The sequence below is a fragment of the Lycium barbarum genome, chromosome 5, assembly GCF_019175385.1.
Source record: "Lycium barbarum isolate Lr01 chromosome 5, ASM1917538v2, whole genome shotgun sequence".
NCBI classification, from domain to species: Eukaryota; Viridiplantae; Streptophyta; class Magnoliopsida; order Solanales; family Solanaceae; genus Lycium; species Lycium barbarum.
In genome coordinates this window covers 122,483,935-122,504,389 of record NC_083341.1, presented here as the reverse complement: position 1 = coordinate 122,504,389, position 20,455 = coordinate 122,483,935, and the positions used below count along the sequence as shown (strand labels likewise).

Sequence of the window (20,455 nt, the reverse complement as noted above, 5' to 3'; positions counted from 1 at the left end):
ATTTTCTGTTTTCAGAAATTATTTTTTACTGTTTCAACGTTTTTGCAATACAGTTTAATAACAATCTTAAGGAATTATATTTTATATATTAATCTGTATTCTGTTTTGGAGATTTAAACCTGTGTGGTTTTCTACTCCGTATGAAATTTCATATTCTGACTTGAAGATATAAAAACTTCGTTGGAATATTAAAGTTCATACTTGTATAACGATTTGAAGAATATAAAAACTTCATCGTTGTTGTTGTGAAAAGTTTGCTATTATGATTATTAAAACAGTTTGTCAATTTTGACAGTGAAAAGAAATGGCAATTGAAAGCGCTACTACTTCTGCGACTGTTGCGGCAACAAGCCGAACTGTTGTGCCACCCACAGAAAAACCGGGGAAATTTTCTGGATCCAACTTCAAAGGATGGCAGCAAAGGGTGTTCTTTTGACTTACCACTCTTGGTATGCAGAAGTTCACCAACGAAGACACTCCTGTGCCTGTTGCTGATATGCCGGCCAATGAAAAATTTATGATTGTTGAGGCGTGGAAACAGGCAGATTTTCTATGCAAGGGCTACATCCTAAGTGCTTTGGAGGATGATTTGTACAATGTCTACAGTGCTATGAAAACTTCTAAAGAATTGTGGGATGCACTTGAGAAGAAGTATAAGACTGAAGACGCATGCTTGAAAAAATTTGTAGTTGCCAAGTTTCTAGACTATAAAATGATAGACAGCAGAACCGTTGGAACCCAAGTTCAAGAGCTTCAACTTATTTTTCATGACCTTATTGCTGAAGGCATGGTAGTTAACGAAGCATTTTCAAGTGGCTGCAATGATTGAAAAGTTGCCTCCTTCGTGGAGAGATTTCAAAAATTATCTAAAGCACAAGCGCAAGGAAATGAAGTTGGAAGATCTTATGATTTGTCTCAAGATTGAGAAGATAACAAAACAACCGAGAAGAAGTCGCATGGGAATTCAATGGTTATGGGAGTGAATATCGTTGAAGAGGTTGCCCCAAAAAGTAAGAAAAGAAAGAAGTCCACCGGACAAAAGAAGGAGCAAGCCAAGAAAAAGTTCAAGGCCAACTGCTATAATTGTGGGAAAGCTGGCCATAAAGCCCCAGATTGTTGTCTCCCGAAAAAGGACAAGGGAAAGGGACAAGCCAATATGGTGGAAAAGAATGATGACATGGATGATTTGTGTGCAATGCTATCGGAGTGCAATTTGGTTGGAAACCCAAAGGAGTGGTGGCTTGTTTCTGGTGCCACTCGACATGTTTGCGCTGTAAAAGAAGCATTTGCAACCTACGCTCCTGCTAGACCCGAAAAGGAACTGTTTATGGGAAATACTGCAATAGCCAGGGTTGAAGGATATGGGAAGATACTTCTGACGATGACTTCTGGCAAGGTGCTGACTCTCAACAACGTTCTGTACGTTCCAACAATTAGGAAGAATTTAGTTTCAGCCGGACTACTCGTCAAAAACGGGTTTAAGTGCGTGCTGGTTAGTGAGAAAATTGTAATAAGTAAGAATGATATGTTCATAGGAAAGGGCTAACTCACCGAGGGACTTTTCAAACTCAATGTAATGGTTGTTGACAGTATTAATAAGAATTCAGCTTCGTCTTACTTATTGGAGTCAAATGATTTATGGCATGTTCGTTTAGGACATGTCAACTACAAAACCTTGCGAAAATTGATTAATTTAGAAGTATTGCCTAATTCGAGTGTAATAAATCAAAATGTGAAATATGTGTTGAATCTAAGTTTGTTAAACATCCATTAAGTCTATTGATAGGAATTCAGATCCTTTAGACTTAATCCACACAGATATATGTGATATGAAGTCAATACCATCTCGCGGTGGGAAAAAATATTTTATAACTTTTATTGACGATTGCACTCGATATTGTTATATGTATTTGCTTAATAGTAAGGATGAAGCAATTGACGCATTTAAGCAATACAAGAACGAAGTGGAAAATCAATTAAATAAAAAGATAAAAATGATTAGAAGTGATAGGGGTGGAGAATACGAATCTCCTTTTTGCAGAGATATGCTTAGATTATGGAATTATTCATCAAACTACTGTCCCCTACACACCACAATCAAATGGAATTGCGGAAAGCAAAAACCGAACATTAAAGGAAATGAAGAATGCTTTATTAATAAGTTCCGGTTTACTGCAGAGCTTGTGGGGGGGAAGCTATCCTCACAGCTAATCAAATACTCAACAGGGTGCCCCACAGCAAAACACAATCTATTCCATATGAACTATGGAAAGGAAGAAAACCCAACTTGAAATATTTCAAAGTGTGGGGGTGTTTAGCAAAGGTCCAAGTTCCTTTGCCCAAAAGGGTAAAAATCAGACCAAAAAATATGGTTTGTGTTTTTATTGGATATGCTACGAACAGCAAAGCTTGTTGGTTTTTGGTTCACAAATCCGACAATCCCAAAATTCATGTTAATACGGTAATTGAATCAGATAATGCTGAATTCTTTGAAAATATTTATTCGTATAAAATTGAATGTGAGTCGTCAAATGAAAGATCTAAACGACCGCGGGAAGAACCAAAGGCAAGTATACCAAATGAAGAGGATCCAAGGCGTAACAAACGTCAAAGGACATCTACTTCCTTTGGACCAAATTTTGTGACATTCTTGCTTGAAAATGAGCCTCAAACATTTAAAGCAGCGATGTCTTCTTCTGATTCAGCATTTTGGAAAGAAGCAGTCAATAGTGAGGTTGAATCAATTTTGAATAACCATACATGGGAATTGGTTGATCTTCCTACTGGAAATAAACCTTTAGGATCAAAATGGATTTTCAAAAGAAAAATGAAAGTTGATGGCACTATTGACAAGTATATGGCAAGACTTGTGGTCAAAGGTTATAGACAAAAAGAAGGTCTTGATTACTTTGACACATACTCGTCGGTAACAAGGATAACATCTATTCGGGTGTTAGTGGCACTGGCGGCCGTACATGGTCTTGAAATCCATCAAATGGATGTTAAGACAACTTTCTTAAATGGAGAGTTGGAGGAAGAAATTTACATGGAACAACCTGAGGGATTTGTGGTTCCTGGTAAAGAAGGAAAATGTGCAAACTTGTTAAGTTGCTTTATGGACTAAAACAAGCACCCAAACAATGACATGCTAAATTTGACCAAACAATGTTGGCAAATGGATTTAAGATCAACGAGTGTGACAATGTGTTTACATTAAAAACACTCCAAATCATGAAGTCATTGTTTGTTTATATGTTGATGACATGTTGATAATGAGTAAAGATATTGCCGATATAAATGCTACTAAGCGCATGTTGGCTAGCAAATTTGATATGAAGGACTTAGGAGTTGCTGATTTGATCTTAGGCATCGGAATTCATAAAACTCCACAAGGTGTAGCATTATCGCAGTCTCATTATATTGAAAGAGTACTTGACAAGTTTAAGTATTTGAATTTCAATGTTACCAAGACTCCAATTGACGTGAGCTATACATTTCAGAAGAATGAAGATGAAAGTGACTCACAATTGGATTATGCAAGAGTGTTGGGAAGCTTGATGTATATCATGAATTGTACGCGACCAGATATAGCATGTGCTATTAGTAAATTGAGTCGGTTTACAAGTAATCCCAATCAAACTCACTGGATGACAATGAAACGAGTTTTGGGGTATCTGAAACATACCAAAGACTATGCTTTGCATTATAACAAATATCCCGCCGTGATCGAGGGATATAGTGATGCAAATTGGATCACCGGACCATCTGAAGTTAAATCCACGAGTGGATATGTTTTCACAATTGGGGGTGGAGCAGTGTCTTGGAAATCATCCAAACTGACGTGCATCGCTCGTTCTACAATGGAATCTGAGTTTATAGCTTTAGACTAGGCCGGTGAAGAAGTAAAATGGCTCTGGAATTTCTTAAAAGATATTCCATTCTGGCCCAAGCCTCTGGGACCTATATGCATACATTGTGATAGTCAAGCAGTAATAGGTAGGGCAGGGAGCGTTATGTACAACGGAAAATCTCGTCATATACGACGGAGACATAATACCGTGAGACAACTACTCTCTAGTGGAATTATCACTATTGACTATGTAAAGTCTAGAGATAATGTGTCGAATCCACTTACAAAAAGCCTAACAAGAGAGGCGGTTGAAAGATCATCTAAGGGAATGAGTTTAAGGCTAAGGACAAGTCATCATGGCGGTAACTCTACCTAGCACACTAGAGATCCCAAGAGCTAGGTTCAAGGAGATCAAACAAAGTTGTGACGGTTCGGCACTATCAAATAACTCAATCCATTCTTGTGATGAAGACAATGTTCAGGAACAAGGATAAAACGTTAAGGCTTTTTAAAGAGTTAATAAAGCTTAAGTTTTTTAATGGTTTCTATGTTTGGCATGTTTAACCAAATAGTGTATCTACGCGATAACACGTTTAGGAATCTCCTATGCGAATGTGAAGTGTAAGCCGCTTCAAAGAGGATGATTGTAAATAGCCCATTCTCTATACACTCATGAAACCAGGAGGTGTTCATGGCTGAAACGAACACAACCGTAAGAACCATAGACGGTAAAGGATTGATTGTGTGACATGTGGTTGTCTAGGTATACACCAAAGCTCGACGGTTCAAAGATATCAAATCTACCGATTGACCGAGTATATCCGACATATGTTCACTACGGAAAGTTCAAATGGAAACCTACTTATCCAGATGCAATTAATCCTTGCTTGTAAATTACACACTTGTCCGTGCATTCCTTTATCTTATAGCCATTCCCCATTCATGTGGGGGATTGTTGAGTTTAATTGATATATTGAATGCGAAATGGAGGGAAAAGAAGTTGAGGGAAAATGAGTTGTTCCTCTTACTTTATGAAATGAGCATTTGTCCCTCATTGGTAGTGGAAAGAAAAATTCTCCTGCTTAAAAGTAGAAGTACTCCTTCTTGTTGCTAAAGGGTTAAGAAGAGGGTCTCCCCTCGCGTCGTCGTCATCATCGTCGCTCGGCTTCGGCTTCGGCTTCGGATTTGGATTTGGATTTGGATTTGGTCATGGATTTGATCAAATGATCTGATTGATTGATAATCTTTTTAGACCAAATTTTCTTTAATTTTAATTATTTAATTAATTATTATTTATTTAATTAATTAATTAACTTATCCAATCCTACCTGTTAGTGACCCGGATCTGCGTGTCTAACCCGCGACTGTTATACCCCATTTAAACCGGGTCCAAATTGGAGTACAACATATTGGAGATTCCTAAATTGCTTTATTTTAAGGAGTCGCCACCTAATTAATTTAATAGTGAATTAGGACACCTAATTTATTAACTAAGATAAAGCCTAGCTAAACCTCCATTAATGGTCGGCTTAATTTTCAATTCTAGAAAAGGGTTCTAATTATCCTAAAGAGAATGGGTTAGGCATCCTCTAGGATCCGTTAACTGCGGTTTACCGGCCAAACTTAGATTAATTAATTAAGAGTAAATATAATGCTTATATTTTAAGAAAATAACTTGTACACATTACTAAGATTTCAAAGGGAATATAATAATACCATTTAAACTAACTTGTAGAAAAATATAGGAACTTTCATGAAGAAACGTTTTTAAAATGAGACTCATAAATGCTATTAAAACTTTGAATGAAAATGGTAATGCTATTTAAAAATAAGACTACAGAAAACGTAAAAATTTGTATGAAGGAAGATTTTAAGATGCTATTTGAAATAAAGTTTATAAATGTTGCTAATAGTTTAAATGAAAGTAGAATAATGTTATTCAAAATATGATAAAAGAAATGCGAGTTTGTGCAATGTTTTAATAAATATTTGAAACAAACTAAACGATGAGATATTAATTGACTTTGCATGTTAGAAGTATAAATGAAATACAAAATGGCTAATGAGTTTTCTTTATCCCTTTTATTATCTTTTGTTAACTATGCTTAATTAAGATGATGTGTAATTAAATCAACTTACAATACCTAAATTCATATATTTCATGTCTATGGTACGTTAAATCTCTAAGGCGATAAAGAAATGGAAAGTAATTCTCCAGTTCAAGGCAGTATTATAAATGATGTAAATAGTTTTTTAAAATAAATATTATAGATAATGTAAGTAATTTAGAAGCCTATGGAATTAACTACCAGTTTCCCTTTTAATTAACTACCCATTACACTAAACTAACCCACTAATTTACTAGAATTCATCTAAGTTAACAAAAACAAAACAAAGCGAAGGGTTAGTTGCATAATACAAATTAAAAGCACAAGATAAAATGGAGGAACACATGAAATTAAATGGGCTCAACCCATTTTCGGACTGCTGCTGTATGCTTACTGGGAATGGGCTCAGCCCATTTTGGACTGCTGCAAACTGATCCAATCTATAGGGCTTTGGCCCAGAAATTTGTTTCCATTTTTTTCTTGCTGCGGATAGGATTGATGGGGTGACTCAAGAAGATTATCATGTTGGGCTTTAGCCCAACACCAAATGCGGAAGAGGAACGAGTCCCTCGGACTCGTATGCGAGGTCCATGCAAAAATGAAAGGAAAAGATTAGTATGCGATCAATAAGGTTAAACATGTAAAATAAAAGAAAAAAAGGATCAGTGACTTATATATATACAATGTATATTTGGGTATACTCCATATATATATACGTTCATAAGGATGTATAGAAGGTCAATATCGAAAAGCTTTTGCCCCCGTCTTCCCGATGTTGCGCAAGTTCCAAGGGATCTCATGAATCCCAGGCATGGCTAACACCGGGGAGGGTTCAAGCTTGATCCATAATGACCCAACTAACCTCCCTATAAACGTATTAAATAAGATATACTGGTCATATACAAGATATACATACTCACACAGTACGTTTGCAATCATAGAAGGATTCAAAAAGCACAGAATCAACATGCTATTCATGAAATTTCCTATAGTATATTGACTGCATGAAATTGTCTTCTGTTCACGCCCAGTTAAAAAAATGGCAACAGTAATAAAGGTGAAATCAGGTCCAAACATGCCACAGCAATAAAGAGGATAAAGCGGGCCCAATGCGGCAAACAAAAAAGAGGAGAAAAATAGAAAGGAGACCCAACTTAAGTCAATTGTGATACTCGACTAATGATTCTGAAACCCCACAGATGATATACCTCACGTATTATGAATGCATGTCTTAAAAAATAGTAATATAGATTCTAATAATTAAAACTCATCCGGAGATCTTTAATATGGAATCAATCAATCAACCTAGTGGCTTAAGCCTCATAGCATAAACATAGTTATCCAAGGGGAGCATGTAAAAGAGCTTGGCCACCATTAGACGTGTAATTTTAGCCTTAAAAGGTGCAGCTTTAGTCTAAAGAAAACCCCAAATAGTCTTATATGTAGTTTAGCTTTAAGGTTTATTAGGAATGATGTGCAGGCAGTTTCGGGCCATGCAAGCAATAGACAAGTATCACTATTAACTAAGCAAGAGACTCCCAATTTCAGACAAGATGCAAGGATCAATCAGGTTATTATTTACAGTGATTTAGCTTTACATAAGAAACAAGCATGATAAAGCATTAGGCCAAATAGAGGCTGCCACAGGGTAGGGGTGACAGATTTGGTCATGGTTCAACTTAATAGGATCAGCAACATAGCTCAGATAAGATTTAACATTTCTGTAGTGTTACCCACCAAACATGAGACATCAGGCTAACAGAACCAAATCTACCGAGGCAGATGATAGAAAAAGAAACAAGCCAACACTTAATCTTACAAACATATTTAAACCAACAATATCTGGCAAGCACTTAACTCTTAACAAGATAGCAATACACGCATGATTAACTAACATAGTACATGTTTGACATACGTAAACCTAAACTGAAATAAACCTAGGGGGTGGCACATTTGACCACATAGATCAGATTAAAAGGGTTTATGCTTAACTAAGTCGAGGTAAGCCATAATAGCACATTACATGACTTGACTAATCCAAATTTTGATCGAAACAATATGTAAGCATTATTTTTGCTACATTAGAACTAACCTATAGAATCATACTCTTACTGCAAGCAGGTTGAATCGGACTAGCAAATGAGATATGTTTGATTAGGGTTAATCACGTTAAAGCCAAAGTTAACATACAAGGAATATTTTAACTAAACCAAACTAATCTCAACATATCAAGTAGGTTTAGTTATTAAAGGTAGGATCATTGTTCATATGATTAGCACCCTTAAACCCAACACACATAATCCCACTTATTTCAACTAAAATCAAACTAAATAGAAATGTAACTCACATAGCTAGATAAACTGGGCTAATCCCACATATATAGACATATTAAACTACATAATTTAAACAAACAACATACAAGTTCTACAAAAAAAAAAAAAAAAAAACCAAATAGACTAACATAGAACAACTAATGAACAGGGAATACAAAAAAAATTAAAAAAAAAAAGAGAATTACCTTCTTCGAGTGCAGCGAAGTGAGGCGAAGGTTTCGATATCCGCTCGAACACCACACTCCGAGTTTTTATAGATCCGAACCCGAACAAATACCAAAGGCAACAAAGAAAAAGGACTTAGTGTCTCGAGGCGATGTAAAGCAAATTAAAAACTAATGTTTTTTAAGAGTAATTTAAGTGGTTAAGATTTGTATTTTCAGGGTATTCAAGATGGCTAAACTTATATTTTTTGTAGGGAATTTTGCGGCTAAAGCGAACTGTTTTCAGGGGGTTTGAGGCGGCTCCCAAAACTTGCTTCTACGAACCCAGAAAACGAATATTTATAAGGGGGAAAATCTAGGGTTTGAACAATTGAAAAATTGGGCGGGGTATTTTCAAATCAAAACGTTAGAATCTGTCCTCAATCAGAAAACCAAGATGAAGAGACAAAAGCCATTAAAAATCTGTACTCGAGAAATGAAAAGTAGCTGATAAAAAAACAAATGTTACCTCACAAATGGACGAAACTCATTAAGGGATTTCAGATTTAAGCAGAGGGGGAGGAAGAAGAAACAAAAATCTTACCCCCTTCAACCGTTGAAAAACGGACGGGGAAAGGACGCACATTAATTGCCTTTCCCCGAAATGGCCACGCATGGCCTGGTAGAGATGAAAGCTTCTCTGTGCTTTTCCATTTGTTGAAGAAGAGAGAGGGAGAGAGAGAGAACAGGGGAGGGAGCGGCTGAAGAATGAAGAGAGGGATTAGGTATTAGGGCTGGATCAAGAAAAGAATGGACTGGGCCGGGTCGGCTTAAGGGATAATGGGCTGATCTTCAACCAGGTGTGGGCTGGGTAGATGACTCAAAAGTGGGCTGATGAATTTAAAATATGGGCTAATGATATTGGGCTGGTTATTAACGGGTAGGGTATTATTATTTTAGGTGACAATGGGCTTCTACTTCTAAATAAAGACCTATTTTAATTAATTATATGCTAACGTGTGTTAAAATATTATCTGATATAAAAGTACGTATTTATTAGTAATCAGATAAAAAATAAAATTATATGACATAGTAATAGCCGTGCAATATTTTGAAAGTCAATAGTAAATAAAATGTTGTTATTTAGTTGTGCGGAAATAAATGCGATGCGTGTGCATAGGCTGGTAAAAATGCTGAAACGATAAAAAAATGCGAATTATAATAATACTGATAACGAAATAGTAACAACAATGATAACAGTAATAATGATAGCAATGATAATAGTGGTAGTAGTAACGGTAATAAAATAAATGATAATAACAGTAGTGACTACAACATGATAATGAAACGCCGGTATTAATAAGAGGCTGGTAATTATAGTAAAATATAAATAATTATCTTGAAGTTGCTAAAATATCATAAGCGTAAATAAATATTTTGGGGAAGACGGGACAAAATTAGGTGTCAACAGCGACCCGGTTCTTTCCCAGATTTTATTTAAATTTCTCACCGTTTTTAAAGTGACTGTTCTGAAGGGTTGCAAACCTTCAGAAACAGTACTTCCATGGCTATAAATTCTTTTGATTCCTTAGAATTTTCCTTACGAATTTTCTGAACTTTAAAAACTTCTTCTTCTTCTGCACAAATAAATTCCAGTGTAGTTTACTACCGTTGAGTGGTTCGCTGACATCGTTGTTTTAGGTACCGATACACTGGTGAGTAAGATCGTTCTATCCTGGGAGGATATATTCCATTAACCTCAGGTACTTGAGGGTTCCTTAAGGCCACACTGTGCATTCAGTGGACTCGATTTTCATTCTTAAATATTTTTCAAAGACTGTTCTTACTTTTTCAGTTTCTGTTTTTCCGTTTTCTACTGGTTTTTTTCTAGAATTTGTCCAGTTTCTATTTTCTGTTTTCAGAAATTATTTTTTACTGTTTCAACGTTTTTGCAATACAGTTTAATAACAATAGATACAGGAAAGAACTTTCCCTTTTCCTCACTAACCAAATGTTAGTAAACACAAAATGAAGCAAACCATGGTTTATAAATTGTGACCACAGAGACAATCCTAATTTTGTTCTCTCTATGGCCAATATGATTAAAATTACATTGCTGCCTCACATATGCCAAGATAATCTTTGAGGAACAGAGACTGCCTTTTCCTTAAGGTATTATAGATGAAAACTGTTCAAAATGAGACCCATCTTTTAAAGAAGCTTAATGCGCGGCCCCCTAAACTTGTCCTTTTTTTCATTTTGACACCTCAACTAAGTGTTCTTATTAAACTTCTGAACTCGTCCTAAAGTGTGTCTATCAAATACAGTCTGACTTACATAGTTTTCCATCTTCAATGTAGTAATATGCTAATATATATTCTAATTTAATTATGCCATCTTTTCGCTAAGATTAGCAACAATTGAGAGGGAAAAAAGGTAGCTCTAAACTAAGCTGACAGTGGAGAGCAGAACCAGCATAAATCGACACATCCATGATCTAAAGAATAGCATACCACATGTCTAAAATATTACTTCACCTTCATTTTCTTAATTTAATTTCTGCTTCTAGTAAAGATCAGATTTAGGGGGTTTGATAGACACACTTGAAGACGGATTTAGAAATTCAATAGAAATAACACTTAATTAAAGTATCAAAATAGAAATAAATAGATAAATTTAGGAGGCCGCATATACATTAAGCCTTTAAAGAATGGGATGAATCATGAATGACAACTTTTCCAGTGGTCTGCCTGTTTCAAGATAGGAGATAAAGCTTCCACAAACTTCTCCAATGGGAATGGTCCGAGATGGACATCTACAGGTTTCACTTTCCCACCAAATGTGGGTTCAGTTTAATATAAGAGGCGGAATTAGAATTTTAACTTTATAAATTTTAAATTTTAAAATAATGATTTAAAGTGATAATAATTAAATTCTAAATGTAATATTTTTAAATATTTAATAATTTCTAAAAATAAATACATTATTTAAGCAAAAGCTCCTGATTCGGCTGAATCCGTATTCAACTTTCTAGCTCTTTTTTTTGCTAATGCACCTTCCTTTAATACTTCTCCTGCCCTTTCGCTGGGCGGCGGATCTGGACTTATGTAACGGATTTGACAGAATCCACTTAATTTAGCTTGGACCATATATATGAGTTTATATGGAAAAAATTACTACTACTTTATATAAGGGACAATAAAAAGGGCTTTTGTAGTCCTCATAAAATGTCAAATTTTTTAATTTATTACTTCTAGGTCTTGATCTTGTTTTTAAAATTCAAATTTATTTTTCGTTCTTACGGTCTACTTTTTAAAAATTGTCAAACATTCTGCCTTATTTATCTGTTTTCTATCTTGTATCCGATACCTGCATTGGAGCTCGCCTAATCCAGATTTGCATTGCATAGGGCCCAATCGGGGGAAGCGCTCCGTACCAAGGATTTTTTCATACCTAGGCTCGAACCCGAGACCTTTGGTTAAGAGAGGAACAACCCATCCGCTGCACTTTATTTTCCTATTGCTTTCTTCTTTTGATCTTATCTATCTATTAACCTAAAAAATAGACATTTGTTCGCTAGATATTCTTACTTTTTCTCGCTCTTTGTTTTCTTCTTTTTCATTTGTTGCTTATTATATATTTTTACATGTAAGCATTTCTTTTACTTTATATTTATATTATGAAATTTGAGAATTTCTGAAAATTCTTTTACTCATATGTAGGCTTTTCTTTTACTTTATACTTATAATACTTTGATGAGCTCATATGTGTTTACCAAGATTAGTACAAAAATAATTTTCAGATAGTTTTAAAAATTATTAAATGATATCATATAATGTTGAAAATGAAGACAATATTATCAGTCAAAATCGGGTTTTCTTTAAAATCTCTTGTTTGATTAACTAAAATTAATCTTTTAAACTCAAAATGAGTTTGAAGTAGGTGGAATTAGAGTGTCAGCTACCGATTTGATCGAATTCGGTAGCATTTTGGTTCAAATTCTGTATTTGTCTTAAAAGTTCATTAAATATGTATAAATTTTTAATTTAGAACTAAATAACTTAAAAAATTAGGATTTGAAACTTATATATTTCAAATTATGGCTCCGCATTTAATTTGAAGTAAATAATTTCATCGAAATGAAAGTTAAGATATTAAAGGAGTGAAATGAAAGTTTTGCTTTTATATATTGAAAATATACTTATTTGAAGTTTAATTATTACCAACATAAATTATATTTCTTTAATTAAAATATTATTTTTTATATCTGGAATTGGACCCGGACTTAGCACGACCCTCGTGAAACTAGTTGATACATATATATGGGGAGCAAGGAGATATTAGGTGAGTTTTTATCATTTGCGTATTTGATAGTTAGGATTACTTGATACTTAATGTGATGAAAAATAATATGTATCCGATAAATTAGTCGAGGTGTACAAATTAATATGAACATCGCCGTTATAAAAATAACTCTATTGTTGTGGGAAGAGCTCGGACATTGTTCAGACAAAGTATGATGGCTCAACCTGCCCGAAGAACACTACTTGGAGTTAATTTGCAATTTTGTGCCTATTTTGTGCTGGTCTTTAATTTTTATCCCTCAAAGCAAACAACTTTTTTGTGAAGCATAAGTTTATATTTTGGCATCATAACATCCCGTAAGTTATGTCCCGTGCCCTTAAAGAACATATGCCCTTTTGAAGGAAAAACTGTGCAATTATTTCATACATATCAACCCAAACTTAAAATGGGCTGAGTTAATAAATGAACATGTCATATTTTGATTCGCTAATTTTGCCACTCCTAGATTTAATGGTAGACAATGCCATGATTATGAACAAATGATCGATCCTAGAGGTAGGGGTGATAAAATAAGTCCATAAAAAAATGATTCCTTCAATCCGCCAAGTTTGGTAAAATAAATTTATGAGTATCACTCTTTTTTATTGCCTTTGTTAAGAATTCAAAGGTAGGTAAAACCATGCTCCAGAAAGAGTGAACACAAAAGTCCTCAGGAATTTTATAAAAGTCCTCAGGAATTTTATTCTCTATGTCCAACATGATCAACAATACACGTTATTTTTATCTACTACATGCTAGTACAAGCTTTATAGGAACAAAAACTTCTCTTTTTCCCAAGGCAGGCTAAATTGAAATTGTAGTAAATGAGAGCAACCTTTCAAGGAATAGGATGAATGACAACTTTCCCAGTGGCTCTTCCAGTTTCAAGATAAGAAAAAGCTTCCACAACTTTATCAAATGGGAATGGTCCTTTAGGATCTATCACTGGTTTCACCTTCCCACTCTCTAAGTATGGGTTAAGTTTCTTCAGCATCTCTCCATTTGATGTCACTACAAATATAAAAGCTGGTGGTGTTACTGCCCCTATTATCAGTACCACACTCCCACCTTCTTTCACTGCCTTCACCGCCTTTTCGCTCTGACCTGTAGTTTTCAAACAAAGTCAGTACCGAGTGAAGAAATGACAATTAATAGGGTCGGATTCAGAATTTGAACTCGATGGATTCAATCTTTAAGATTCTTAGAGCCGGAAACATTGTACTTTTGACATGATGAGTTCAAAATTTAATATAGAAATTTGCACTTTTAGTCCCTGAAATATCAACAATTTTTCATTTCACATTATGATATCAAGTTGAGCACTTTAATCTTCAACTAATTCAAAAATGCATTTTTGATCCTCACGCTAGTGAATCTTTACAAATTTAACGAATTATTAACTGTTAAACCATTTAAGTTTCTATGTGTTATGTTAAATTTGTGTTGTTACTCCGTACTTTAGGGCAATATAGTTTTAAAAATAATTTAAAAGATAACATATTTCATATGTAAGAGGACAAAAACACACATATTAATAAATTTAAGATTAAATATGCTTAGTGAAATATCACAAGGTTCAAAATAATAATCTATATATATCTATATAATTGCAGGACAAAGGCCCGGTGACGTGGAAGCTCTGGAACCAGATTCTGTATTTATCTTTTTCCTCAAATTTTTGCTTTTTAAATCCTTTATTTTGCTTTAATTTATGTTAAAAATTCCAAAAGCCACCGTTTAGGAACATATCTACTACTTCAACCCGAAAAGTCACAACTATTGCGAAAGCAACCAATAAAGGAACGAACTTAAACGCTGTTACAGTCCCTAAGACCTCATTATTTTTAACAATAAAACTTTCTTTCAATTACTATTACATAATACTTACTAATTTCTATGACAGCATTCAGGCATTCAGTGTGCAGTTACAATAGAATATTCTACATGAAGCATTTATTCACTGAAGAGGATCATGTGCAAGCAGTTGTGATTTTTACATCTGATTCATTTTCCCCATATACAATTCATGTCTCTACTCTGTTTGTCAACGACATATCCAACTGCCAAGAGCGTATCATTAATATTTACATATATTCTCATGTTAATTTATTCCACTAACATCCTATCTTAGATTTCTGTTTCCCGTTTCTGTTTGAACTTTTTCCTGAACATATTTAAAGGATTCGATTTCCCAAAGAGGTGAAGGCCAGGGGACGCTTTGTGACTTTCGGTGTTTCTTATTTCAGTACGCTTTTGAAGGTGCAGTGATCTTTCTCTATTTCCTCTTGTAGAAGAACCTAAGCTTATTCATGTATTGGATTTTAATATTTTGCTTAGTTATTTTTCTTTTTGAAAGTTTATTTACTGTGAATTGTTTTTAAGTTGGCATTTGACATTTAAATTGAACACAGTTCTTTTTTAGTGTAGTTTAATATCTAGATCACTCAAATCAAACTTAAAACAGTGACCAAAGATTTTCATTAGAGATATTTGTATTTTATAACTGCTGTTATATCTGTCATCTTCTAGCCTTCAAAATAATATACTCGTCCACTGTGATGACATGAATTTCAGAGGCGAGAATGATGAGAAATTGAAATAGTATAATAATCTATTTCGAAAAATAATATTTTTTTCTAAAAAAAACTGAAGTTTTTATAGTCATACAACTATAATGATATCTTTAGACTATAAGTTTTAAAATCAACCTTCTTTCTTCTTTTCTTTCTATCTTTCTTTAACAATGTACTAAGCCAAATCAACAACAACTCAGTGTAATCTCACAAGTGGGGTCTGGAGAGGATAGCGTGTACGCAGACTCAAGGGCGGACCAGTAAGTGCCAAGGGGGTTCCGAACCCCTTTCGGCACTGTATATACAAAGTGAAAATTATTTTTATTTATATATATTAGACGTTGAATCCCCTTGGCTTCTTCGTTTGTCTGCTTCTTTATATTTTTGAATCCTTTTGTTAAAATTCTGGTTCCGCCACTGCGCAGACCTTACCCCTACCTTGACAGATAGAGAGACTGCTTCCCATAGACCATCGGCTCAAGTAATGGAGGAAGTATATAAAAACAAAAAAGAAAAAATAGATAACATACTTGCAAAATTAATTTTCACGAAAAATAGAAAAGTTACTCAACGCTCAGTATTTATGAAAACTCCAAGATTTCTAAATATGTTTAATTAATTACCTTTAGGTGAAGACTATAATATCTAATTTCTAAATTTGGACCTTCTCGTTTATCTTTTTTTGTCTTGTACAAAAATGGTTTATTTATTTATTTTTCCTTCCTCAACCATGAGAAAGAGCCAATAATATGCGAGTGCTATAAATTGCATCTCAAATGGTTCAGAACCAAGTCTTAAGTTGGTACGTATATGCATATCATGAGTGTTATTTTACTACATCAAAGAACAACACTTATTTTTATTCATATGTATAAACATGATAATTTATTTCTTCTATTTCGTCTAAATTTAATTACAAACAAGATTAAATATTTCAGAAATGTGTAATTTTTTAATCTCTTATGAGCGCACGAAGCTCAGAGATATACACTATATATGTATAAAAAAAGGTCTTAGAAGAGGTGATGCGACACTTTCTAAGACTAGAAAACACATTTATCTTTTTTTTTCATATTTTTTCTTTTACTATATTTTGGTTTGTTTCAAGAAGTTCAAAAATCATTTCTTTTAACGATTGAGGTGGTATTTATTTGTCTCAAAGTTGAGCCTCTATTAAGTATCACTCTCAGTCTCTCACTATACGTTTAGTAGTTGCTTGTACGATTATACTAAAGTTAACAATTTATAATAACTCTCGATAACTTATTATAATTAGTACTTAGAAACATGTACACGTAATTTTTTTTTTATATAGTTTGATGTCTTTTTTCTTTTCAGTTTTTCATTGTTAGGATTCTGATTGTTCCTTTTCTAATTATTTGAAGAAAAAAGAATTAGAAAACTGCACTTCTCTTTGTTTTACTGTCCGGTGCTATCTGGTATATTTGAATTTTTTTTATATAGTTTTGATGTCTTTTTTCTTTTCAGTTTTTCATTGTTAGGATTATGATTGTTCCTTTTCTAATTATTTGAAGAAAAAGAATTAGAAAACTGCACTTCTCTTTGTTTTACTGTCCGGTGCTATTTGGTATATTTGAAATTTTTATTCTTGAGAATGACTGTGATATATGTCATTCATGAAATTGAAGGTTTTATACTTTTAATGGATAAAAAGTAGAAGAGCGATGTTTGGTTATCAAAAAAGAAGTTAGTTAATAGCGAGAAAGAAATTATATCTGAAAACAAATGTTATGAGTGGAGAATATAGAAAAGACAAAATAAATAGAAAGTAATAGTCTTCTCTAATCATTCATTGGGATTTCTTGAAATTTCCACATAATAATGCCGAATAACTTAAATTTTTAATTTAGGCCCAATAATTTTTAACCTTACACGCGCACATATACCACTAGAAGTTAAACTTTGAATGTATGCGGTTTAATATTTGAATATTAGGAAAATATTATTTCACGAGTTTAATGAGATCTATTAATCGCGCGGGCATTTCCCTAGTTATCAATAATTGGAGGATCAAAAGTGCGATTATCCCGTTTCATATTAATATAAACTTTAGTGCGTTTGACATATATATGTTGTTCAATGTTGATAATATTGAGTTAAGTTGAACTCATTGAATATAGGCTAGCCAGCTCTCCCTATTAGTAGCTTTTGGAGTGAGAAGGGGGAGGTTTCGAGCATGTCTTGGTTTCCTGTGTCTGTTAGATTTAGATGTGCATTTTGCCTTGCCTGTGGGTATACCAGAATGGATATTGTATAAGTTGAATCTAAGTTCTTACCAACTGTATCATAAACAACATCAAACTTGTCAGGCAGATCTTCAAAATTCTCCTTGGTGTAGTCAATAGCTAAATCAGCTCCTAAACTTTTCAGGAATTCCAACTTCCCTGTGCTGGATGTAGCTGCTACTTTTGAAGCACCAAATACATTTTTAGCAAGCTGCATAATAGGAAAATGCGACACTTCAGCTTTATATATTGCGGCAGAGACACATGAAAATAAAAAAGGATGAAACATGGATCCACAAGAAATGCCATTCTGGCACAATATGAGGGTGAACATTGGATCAGCAGGTATATAATTGCCGTGGTGCCCCAAAAATTAGGAGCATAAAAAAGCCAAACAGAAAAAAGATAGCAAAAGCTAACCGACCTACTAGATCCTTTACTCAAAAAATAAGGGTAAGAAGTTATTTTATCCATTTCTGAAACACCAAATGGATTATTGAATCCATATGATGTAATGTGGCCAAATGAAGACAACGGGCAACTGCCCAATTTAAGGGGAGAAAATGATGAAGACTAAAAAAACGATTGAATGTGGCATTGTCCACAGAGAATCCTTCCCAAAGCCAAGTCACTATGCTACCTTCGTATGACGCTAACATCTTTCTAGGTTACTAATCTACTCTTTATAGCAGTGGCGAAACCAGAAATTTAGCTAAGGGATTTCGAGATTTAATATGTAAATATATAAGAACTAAAATATGACATGTACACATAGTATACTTTTCCGGCGAAGGATATTCAGTTGACCACCCTTTGCCATATGTAGCTCCACCCATGCTTTATGAACGGTTACTCATAGTTATCATTCGGTGAACTAAACACTTCTCCAGAAATCATGCTTTTCTAAAACTGAAATGATACATTCAAATGAGACTTATTGAAATGTGCATACCTGGATTACAAGGGATCCAACACCACCAGCACCTCCCAAAACAAGAATGGATTTTCCAGAAGAAAATTCCGCTTTCTCGAGACCTTCATAAGCAGTCTCAATAGCTAGAGGAAGAGCAGCAGCCTCTGCAAAACTCAGGTTCTTGGGTTTCAAAGCAACTAGTTTCTCTTCAACAGCAGTGTACTCAGCTAAAGATCCAAATTGCTTTGGTCCATCTAATGCTTTCTCATTTATATCTCCATACACTTCATCCCCTTCTTTTAGCCCCTTTATTTGACTACCAACTTTGACTACCACTCCAGCAACATCATAACCTGGCACAGTCTACACAAAATTTTTTTTTTTTTTTAAAACAATTAAAACCTCAAAAGGAACTTTTGTGCTGTTTTATCCTATATTACTGTTGAATTTTATGGCCATCTCATCTAAATACTTAAGTTGATGCAGAAGAGATACTTTTATTTACTTAATTTTAACGTCAACATGCCCCCTCACAAGGGACTCTTGATTTATTTTCTGCGGACAAAATACGTGGAAATTCTTTTCTTTTTGAAATGGATGGCGGAGAGACTTGAACCCATGATTTATGCTTATCATGTTAAATCGTATGACTATCTCATTTAAAAGCTTAAATAGTTACAGAAAACATGTTTTTACTTAATTATTTATATATATTCAACAGTTACAGTTTATTTAATTATTTATATCTCATCTAAAATTCTTTTTTATAATCGATGCCGGAGAGACTTGGACCCAAAATTAGTGCTTGTTCTGACATCATGTTAAATTGTGTGACAATTTCATCTAAACGCTTAAACTATTATGAATATCATTATTTATTTAATTAATTATATCTTCATCAGTAGCAGGTTATGCAGATAAGTCTCACATTTACAATTACCAATAATCTCTAATTTAATATTGGACTCCAATGATTTCAAAGGTGGAATCTTTAAGATTTTGTCACAGAATCTAAACATTAGCAGTTCAAGTGAACACTATAGTTAGAAGTGAAATGTGCACGACAAATAGTTGAACATTCTGCGCTGAAATCTAAGGAGAAAAATTGCTTTAACAGTATAAAACAAGTGATGAGAAATGAATATTTACAATTCAAACATGGAATTCAAACCAAATTCAAGAAACAAGAAAAGGATGTTTGAAACTTACAGGAAGTGGAGAATCAGTGGCCTTGATTATTCCGAGCCGTCGTTTAAAATCAACAGGGTTAAGAGCAGCAGCAACAACCTTAATCAACACTTGATCTTCCTTAATATCTGGAACTGAAACATTAGACTCAAACTTTAAAACATCAACATTTCCATAATCAGTATAACTCCAAGCTTTCATTTCAGAAGGAATAGAAGTACTTGATGCAGTTGGAGAACTAGCAGATACACTAAGTGGCAAAACAGTGGAAAATTGGCTCATTTGAATAAAATTTTCAGCTTTTTTACAACCCTTTGCTCTAAGAATTGAAGAAAATGGAGAGTGAAGAGAAGAGAAAGAAGAAGGTGGGTGAAGTGGTATGAGTTGAAGTGTAGTACTGGAAGATTATATAAGGGTGAATTCTTACTTTTTTTTTCGTCGTCACAAACCTTTGGTGGGCTCCCAGGAGAAATTCCTATGCCAAAGCTTAGGCTGTGATGTTATCTTAAAAAGGCAACTTAGGTTGTGAAGATTTGTATAATGAGTTATGTAATATCTTGTACTTGATTTTATCTTATACCATCACTATTAGCTTCTAAATAAAAATGTATATTTTTTATCGTCCTCACAAACCTTCGGTGGGCCTCCTAGGAAAAATTCCTAATATATCCTAAAACTTAGGTTGTGATGTTATCTTAAAAAGACAACTAAGGCTGTGAAGATTTGTACAATGAGCTATGTAATATCTTGTACTTGG

The 20,455-nt window shown here is 34.0% G+C and overlaps 1 protein-coding gene across 1 annotated transcript; it reads right to left on the bottom strand.

The window, feature by feature from the left end:
- Positions 1 to 13,433: 13,433 nt before the first annotated feature.
- LOC132641334 (2-methylene-furan-3-one reductase) lies at positions 13,434 to 20,110 on the bottom strand. Its single transcript, XM_060358279.1, has 4 exons — positions 19,720 to 20,110; positions 18,550 to 18,873; positions 17,649 to 17,808; positions 13,434 to 13,882 (listed from the first exon to the last, which is right to left on the bottom strand). The coding sequence occupies exons 1-4, from the start codon at positions 19,978 to 19,980 to the stop codon at positions 13,617 to 13,619; spliced, it is 1,011 nt and encodes a 336-aa protein (XP_060214262.1). The 5' UTR covers positions 19,981 to 20,110; the 3' UTR covers positions 13,434 to 13,616.
- Between the last annotated feature and the right edge of the window lie 345 nt (positions 20,111 to 20,455).